The sequence below is a fragment of the Lepidothrix coronata genome, unplaced genomic scaffold (genome assembly GCF_001604755.1).
Source record: "Lepidothrix coronata isolate B3197 unplaced genomic scaffold, Lepidothrix_coronata-1.0 Scaffold13, whole genome shotgun sequence".
NCBI lineage: Eukaryota > Metazoa > Chordata > Aves > Passeriformes > Pipridae > Lepidothrix > Lepidothrix coronata.
The window spans coordinates 5,602,365-5,610,586 of record NW_016690193.1 but is presented as its reverse complement, the minus strand read 5'-3'; the positions used below and the strand labels follow the sequence as shown (position 1 = coordinate 5,610,586).

Genomic DNA, 8,222 nt, shown 5'->3' with positions numbered 1-8,222 from the left:
CAAGCACGAGCCCAATTGCCATAATAACAACCCAGTAAACAAACTCACCTCACTCTAATTACCAAACCCAGAAGCTGGCTCTGGACCGCGATGACCTCGGTTCCTCATCGGGAGAAGGAGAGAGGGCGGATGAAGCCCCCTTCCTGAGGCAGAGGGGGTTGGCGGGTTCCCTCCCTCCGGGGGCAGAGAACGCCCCAGCACCTGTTGCGCCGCCGCTCGGCCACGAGCGAGGGGGCAGCGGCGAGGGCCCCCCCGCTCGCCTCCTTCTTCCCACCGACAACTTCCCGGGGCGTAAACGGCCGCGCCAGGTGCCGCCCTCGCCGTGATGGGACGGCGGGCGTGGGAGGGAGGGGGGGAGTGGAGAGACACGGCGCAGGCTGGCAGCGCGGCCGCCGAGCAGCGGGCGGGGAGGGTGGTTGTGTGCGAGCGCGGTCCGCCCGCCCCCGCCGGTGCCGCTGACAGGTGCGCGCTCCTCCGCGGCTGTAGCACCAGCCCCGGCCCCTCCGGCCCCCGCCCGCCACGGCACCGGATTGTTTAGTCCTTGGGAAGCTGGTCTGGGTCCAGACTTTGCTTTGATCCTCTTTTTTTTTTCCCCCCTCCTTTTTTTTTTTTTTTTTTTTTTCTTTTTAAGAGAGAGAGAAAAAAAAAGGCAAAGGAAAACAAAACCTGGAGACACAGAAGAGCGCTCTAGGAAAAAGTTTTGGATGGGATTATGTGGAAAGTACCCTGCAATTCTCCGCTGCCAGAGCAGGCTCAGTGCTGCCTTCTCCCCAGCGGCGCAGCCCGCGCCGGGCGCTGCTGAGAGACGCCCGGGCCTCGGTGCCTCGCCGCCAGTGCCTGCTGTGCCGGAGCCCCTCGCCCCGCCGGCCCAATGCTCCTCCTCGGGTTGTTCCTGCTGACATCTGCCCTGGCCGGCCGGAGGCAGGGGGCCGTCGCCGAGTCCGACCTCAGCAGCAAGTTCGCCTTCTCCGGCGCCAAGGAGCAGAACGGTAAGGAGCCGCAGCAGCCGCCGCCGCGCAGCCCGGGGCAGGGCGGGGGCGGGCGCCCGGCCGGCGCGGCGCGGAGCTCTGCTCTCCCCCTCCTCTCCCTCTTCTCTCCCGCCGCCTGCGGGGCAGCCCCTCGCCGCGGAGGGACGCGGCCCCGCGGGGTGGCGGCAGGCAGAGCGGGGCGGCAGCCAGGGCTCTGCCCGCCGGCTCGGGCAGCGCTGTGGGTAAAAGGGCAGCGGCTCGGCGGGCGGGGGGAGCCCGGCGCCGGCTCGGAGGCTCCCTCCTCTGAGGTATTTGAGGTGCAAAACGTGTCCCGTGCCCCTCCAACCTCCCCCCCCCACTAAAAAACTACCCAAACAAACCCAACAACGACCCGCGCACCTTTGTACCCTGAATGCTCTCGGGGAGGGGAGGGGGGGTTGTGTCTGTGCGTGAATGAGTGGTATTTTGTACGGGCTGGAAACGAGCTAATCCTGCATAGGAAATGAGAATTACTTTCAACTTTCAAGTGTACCTGAAATGTTTAGAAAACTCTCAAATGCAAGTTCCCCTGGGCTGGGACTGCGCTGAACTGGAGAAAGACTCCTTTCATACAGCAAGGGCAGCTTCGGGGTGTGTAATTTGCTTAGCCTCTGAACTCCATATGATTTACATTATTCAGATTTTTAAGTGCCTTTTCTCTTGATCTGCTATTATGAAGTCATTTTAGAGAATATTTTACAAACTGTAACGTTATATACTGCATGAAACCACACTTAGTGTAGAATATCGAAAATTAAGGCTGTTAGCATACATGCATGGAAACCCTGGTGTTTAATGTACGGGACCGGGGGGGGGGGAGAGATGGTGTTTGAAAAATTTAGTACTTTGCATGTCATCTAGACCAAGCTTTCTCCATGGGCACAAACCAACACAAAAGGCCAATCTAGGAGCTCTCAAAACACTCAGAACTGTAATGAAATAAAACAGAAACGCAGATTTGAGGCTAATTCAATTCTCTCAACTTTGAACTTGGGACTCCCCAGATAAAAGTATTCTACATTGTATCTTGTAATAGAAAGCAAAGTTTCAGAGACCTCTTCAAGTGCTTTGTGAATGGGTAGAATATGCAGTGCACTAACAAATTTAGAAGGGGGAGATTAATACTGCAGTGGCCTGTTAATGTGATGATAAATGGCACCTGCAGACTGCCGGAGCTGCTGATCAAAGAGCAGCATGGGGATCAATCTCTAATCAGAGCAACTGTGAAGGGCCAGAGGAAAGTGATCAAAAGACTCAGAGACCCAGCTATTCTGACAGGAAACCAATCAGACTTTGTGCACAGTACAGGAAATTATCTGCTCTGTGTGAGAAATCACTCACTTTCTACCCCTTCCCATCTTACCTGGTGTTTAGAGGCTTTAGGGCACCAGTTTGTGACAAAATGGGCTTAGCAATTTTATAGTAATATCTTGTGCTATTATGCTGCCTTCTCTTAAATTTGCATGATGTGCATATGGAGCATATCAACACACAGAGTATTGTCATTGCTTTGCTTTGACTTTGTCAGGAGTGCAAGGAAACCTGCTATGCTGTCAGTCTGCTCTAAAAGGTTTGTTACAGGATAACGCAGCTGGGCCTTGAAGGGCCTGCAGGGTCCAACAATGGGAGCACAACAGTGTAAAAGGTAGATCATACAGCATAGAAGCAAAACTTATGTAAATATGTAAATATAATATGTAAATAGGTGTAAGTATATGTGACAGTACAAACTAGATTTTGTTCACGTATATCAGAAACACAGCTGGCTTAGGTCAGGCTTCAACTGGTTTGCACTGCAATTTGGCATGCTCTAAGATAGTCACTACATCTTAGAACAAATGCAAAGCTGGGAGAATTTTTTTTTTTTAAAAAAAGTACCCTGAAACTGTATTATGTGGTAATTTATACTTAGAAGTATTGCTTTGCTTTATAGTTGTGCTAATTCTTAAAGTAATTATTGCAATTGAACAAGTTCAGGTATAGCTAAGTACCAACCCCTGACTTTTTTTAACTGATTTTAATTATTTGGGGGATCGGTAACACTGGTCAAACCAGTTCTTACTTGATTTAATTAGAGTGATTTTTACACTCTGCTGCAATCTAAAGATTGTATAGCTTTTAGCTAGAGGCAGGTTAAAACTCCCTGGAGTATGAGAATGAGATATTGCTGTTCACATGCCAAATAATCTCTGGTCAGGAGAGAGGAAGATTTTTTTTACTTACGCAGTCTACAAATAAAAATTCTGTCCTCAACTTGTAAAACTGCTAAATGGCCAAGAAATTTTGGAGTAGAATGGATTACAGCGTTACTCAGCTGCACGCGTGGGTGCTATAGTTATTGCTTCAAGGTGATACTGAAGATGTCTGTGACCAGTTATTAATTCAGTGCCACTACTTGTATTACAAAGGGTAAGTGTGTGCTTAAGAATTAATTTTTTCATAACTGGTATTTACTTATCTATTAGCTAAATTATTATTAACTTCAAAATTACAATTTAACTCAATTTATTTGCTAACGGTAGACATAAGGACCTCTCTTGTTTCTGCTGTATAGTGAATGTTGTATTAGGTGGCAATTTCCTAGTGTAAATATTTCTTTGTAAATTAAATATTTTTAGAACACAGTGTTTTGCTGTTACCTCCTGGAAATTCAGTGTGTTGGTGGTTGTGGGGCAAGCCTAGCTCTGTTTAAAACCACTTAAAACTACCTCCATGTTTTGATTTGCCTCTCCTCTGTTATAGTGATATTTTCTTTAGGAACAGGTTTTATTTGTAACTCTACTTGACAGTAAGGGATTTGATGTGATTTCTTTGAAAAATTCCTATTTATCTTTAATGTTTTTATTTTATTCAACTGAGTAAATATTCTTCTGGAGGATCAAAGAAGTTTATGCAATTTTTCTGGAAAGCAAAGTAGCAGTAAATGATGCATGTAGTGATGGCTCCCATATTTCTGGATGAATTTTATTTCTATAGTTCTTGTCACATCGAAGAACAAATTATGCTTTGAAAGGTTTTTCATACTTAGGTGGGTTTATCATTTCTCTTATGGTTGTCTGATGTATTTATTAACAGTTTTCCATATTGAAGTAAAAAGTCAAGAAAAATTGATTGCTCAGTTTCTTTTGAAGAACAAAACTGAATCTCTTGTGTATTGAATTTGATTACCTGGACGGTTTAATTATTTCTTCTTTCTATTATATTTCTTGCTTCATTTTCATCTACTTTTGATGGCTGGTTTTGATGTAGTATCTTCATCTTATTTCTGTAGTTTCAGCAGCATCTGAGGGAGCTGTTAGTAGACTGAGTAATGTGAATGATTTAACCCTGATGGTCTGAGTGCACCTACTTATTTAATGTTATTAGTTTAATATAGGTTTGAGACAACATGAGATGGCAGGAGAATCTAAATTCTATTCTCTTGGCTGTTTAGAAGAAGATGCAATAAATGTTTAAAGGAACTTTGCTAAGCTATCAGCTGTTATGTTTTCTATGAGAAATATGAGAATGTCTCTATAGAAAAAACTACTGTTTGGTGCCATAAGCAATGACGTGTATAGCTTATGTGGCATGTATGTTTAAAGTGTAGTAATGACTGACTTCAGAAGGCCAAGAACCTGAGATCAATTAGCAACTCACCAGGGCCAGTGAGAAATACTAACTTTCCTCCAGTTAGTTTCAAGTATGAATGAACAGCAGTAAATAGAGTTGCTGAAGTAAATCTTAGAAAACTAAAGCACTTACTTGATTTCTGTCAATCCTGAAGCACTTGCATTAATCCTGCAGGTAATGTACTGGTCATGATCTGTCTTTTCACAGATCTTAATTTCTTTTAAGGTGTTGGGTGGTTTTTTTGTTTTTGTCTTCTTTTGTTTTGTTTTTTCTTCCCCCACATAAATGTAAACTGTTAATAATCAATTTCGGTAGCTGACTGCTTCATAATCATGGGCATGATTTATGTAGCTCAAAAAGCTCCCCAAACAGGTGCCCTTGAGACAGAGTTTGAGACTTGCATATCTCAGGCTATCCTTGGGAAAAGCTGGTGAATGCAGCTGGAACTGAGTAACTGAAATGCCAGAGGGAGCTTCTCTCATCCCCTTGACCTGTACATGGCCTGACATGCTTCCTAAGAACCACCTAAAGGATTCTCTGATTTGTGTGTCTCTAAAGGGAGCTTCCAGCTTATTCAGGGAGGGGACAGCATCACAACAGAGTTTCTGACTAAGTTACTTTAACTTGGGCCGAACACCTGAAAAAGGTAGGGTTGTCCAAGTGATGCAGCACATTGAATACTTGCAGATGGGAATATCAGTGCTTTTGCTTGAATGCAGTCATTTGACTGAAAAATTATCTCTTATAAATGAACATAGTTTATAGTGGTGGGGTGCCACTTCTGCTGACTCTTGTTGAATTGAAGAGTGCCAGCACAGCCTGTTGACTACTACTGAAATTTTCTGCATTTTGAGAAGATAAGGAAGTATAGAATATAAGCATGTTATCTAAAAGGAAACTTGATAGTGATGCAACTTTTCTCAAGTTTAGTCTATTTCTATTTAGTCCAAGATTGGTTTTGAAATGTTTTAAAGCCCTTTTCCTGGAGAGCGATGAATTACAGCACATCGTCTTTTGACTTTAAGCAAAAGATTGTGGCAAATTAGAGAAGTTGTTCAACACTACAATAAATTGCGGAGGAAGAAAGCTTTTAAAATTGTTTTTTTTTTTTTTTTTGCCTTTTTAATTGACTTCTGACACATCATCTGCCATTCAGCAAGGTGCTGCTTGGGACTACCTAGTCCTGCAGCTTCTCCGAGTTTCTTCTGTTAGGTAAATGTAGGATTTTAAAAGCACAGACCATTTGCTACTTGTCCCAAATATGTATGGGACAAGTATGTTTGTTAAATATCTTGAATGGAATTTAATCTGAAATCTTGTTTTTGCATTAACTAGTTCCTACTAGGTTTGCCAATCAGACTTTAAAGTTTCATATCATGTTGTTTGGGGTTATTTAGTTTGTCTGTCAGTCAGATAGAGTTTTATAATGAAGAAGAAACATGGGACATACCTTGAGACAGTGACAGCTATATAGCCAAAGAGCTTATGTTGAACTTTGTCTTCACATGAAGTCTTTTTAATCTTATAACTTTATGCAACTCCTTTGAGTCTTAATTGTTACATAGTCAACATGTAATAGCAAGGTACTGTTTTGCATCATACAGCAGTGGTTGTGCGTTATAGCAGAGTGGTCTTGGGGTTTTTTTGTTTCTGTTGGGTAGTTGCTGCTTTTGGTTTTTGCTATGTTTGGCAGTTCCTGATTACTAGAAAGAGGATGTGCTGAGCAAGCCCACTTGCCTTAGCTGGAAATGAACCTCTTCGATTGCTTTATAAATTGTTCTTGGCTTTATCAGAAAGCCATGCCTCTGCTTTTTAGTCACAAAGTGCATACCATGGAGAATACACTTCCTGGTGTGTGTTTTAGGAATTGGCCTGTATCTATGTAGTCTTTTAGCAGAGAACAGTGGGACTTCGAAAAAGTTACGGAACAGAAAAGAGACACACAGCACATAGTTATTTTAGTAGCACTTAGGTATCTGTATGAGTGCTTTGTTTCAGAGTTTCTGAGAAATTAATTGTATATTAAAACTTACATAAACCTTTCATTCCCTTTTGGGGAAAAACTTTTGCAGCTCGTGTTTGAATGGAAATGCTTTTATTCAGGTAAGTAAGTGAAAATTCATAATGTGTTATTGTGAAGCTAAAATACGAGCTGGTGTTTTCAAGAGGTTTTCTTAGATTGTAAAATGTTATTTTAAGGTGGCAATGACTGAAAAAATTTGTTCATTGCTCCATCTATAGATATCCTGGCCTTAGGGTTCATCTGTCTTCTGATCTCATCCTGACATCCTTCTACTGAGATTTTAAAAACATATCTCCAGTGTTACAGTTGGCTATTTGTGTTTAATTTCATGATCCTACAGCATATAAGCAGTCTTATATGTGAAGATACCTCATTTTTACAAAGCATGTGTACAACAGCAACTCTATACATTTTCATAACCTAATCAGTTTCCACAGAAGTTGGTTGGCTGGGTGACACGAAGCAGGACTCTAGATGCTCAGGGAGAATTCTTGTATACAGAGAGTATAAGAACTACTAAAAAAAAAAAAAATCAATGTAAACAAAAGGAGAGAACCCAGCCAATTCCCTGGTCTCCTGCAGGCCTTCTGTATTAGGGTCAGCAAAGGCTGTCTCTTTTTTTCTGAGTTTATTAGTGTATTCCAAATATTCCACCTTTTTGAGTATGCCCACAGTTTTGGACTTCAGCATTCACCTTGCATATACATGACTGTACATTTGCCTGGGGCTCGTAGGCTGCTTGGCTTCTTGTTGCTGTGGATGCCTCTGGAGTCCTGTCAGTGTGTGCCACCCCCCACCCATGTCAATGGGCTTTTATTTATGCTGATCATCAGGTGAGCTGGCTGCAACTGAAATTAAAAGAACTCATCAGGTATTTAGTTAGCTCTTTGAGCCACTGGATTATTTCACTGTGTGGCTGTTCATACTCACACTAGGCTAATTTGAGACTAGGCAGGTTAACCCCACAATCAAGGTCTTCACAGTGATAGTCACTGCTTTTTTCTTTTTTTAAATTTTATTTTCTTAGTCCATTTTCATATGCAGGTGTTTGGAGCTGGGGAAAGTGAATATGAATTGACCTCCATGCAATCCAATAGAATACAGGCAGAAACAGAAATGAAATAAGAAAATGTTCAAAGGTTATTTCCCATGCAGTGGCATCCTTTTATAGTAGTGAGAATGAGAGAGTTGTAAGGGAATAATCAATAACACATTTTTTTCAGTGGCAGTGTGCCTTTTTGTGAAATAATACTCATAAATTATTCATTAATCTTGCACTTTATGGTAAATTCATTCAAGGTATCATTATAAACACAGATGTTTTAGGGAGATTCTTCTAGGGTGAAGGGCATCTCTGTTCCTCTACTCCCTGAAAGCCCAAAACACTGAAACTTCTCCTTGAGTTAGTTAAAACTGATTACTAACTGCATTAAAATAGTATGTAGGCATGGCTCACTTTGGTCACTGTCACACTGATTTCTTGACATGAAATGGAGGGTACCACTGGTCCTGATTAAAGCAAGGTAAAGGCAGGGAGGCCGAGGTTCTCTGGTCATGCACCTTGCCAGCATTGGCATTGT

The 8,222-nt window shown here is 42.5% G+C and overlaps 1 protein-coding gene across 2 annotated transcripts in view; it reads left to right on the top strand.

The window, feature by feature from the left end:
* Nucleotides 1–223: 223 nt before the first annotated feature.
* Nucleotides 224–8,222, top strand: part of PDGFC (platelet derived growth factor C) — a 125,199-nt gene continuing 117,200 nt past the window's right edge. The window contains exons 1-2 of one of the 2 annotated variants that reach the window (XM_017806029.1): nt 224–308; nt 632–989. In XM_017806029.1, coding sequence (XP_017661518.1) covers nt 872–989 — 118 coding nt within the window. In that variant the 5' untranslated portion in view covers nt 224–308; nt 632–871. Of the gene's footprint in view, nt 309–365; nt 463–631; nt 990–8,222 lie in introns of those variants that run through there. The other variant, XM_017806030.1, reaches the window with a different exon arrangement.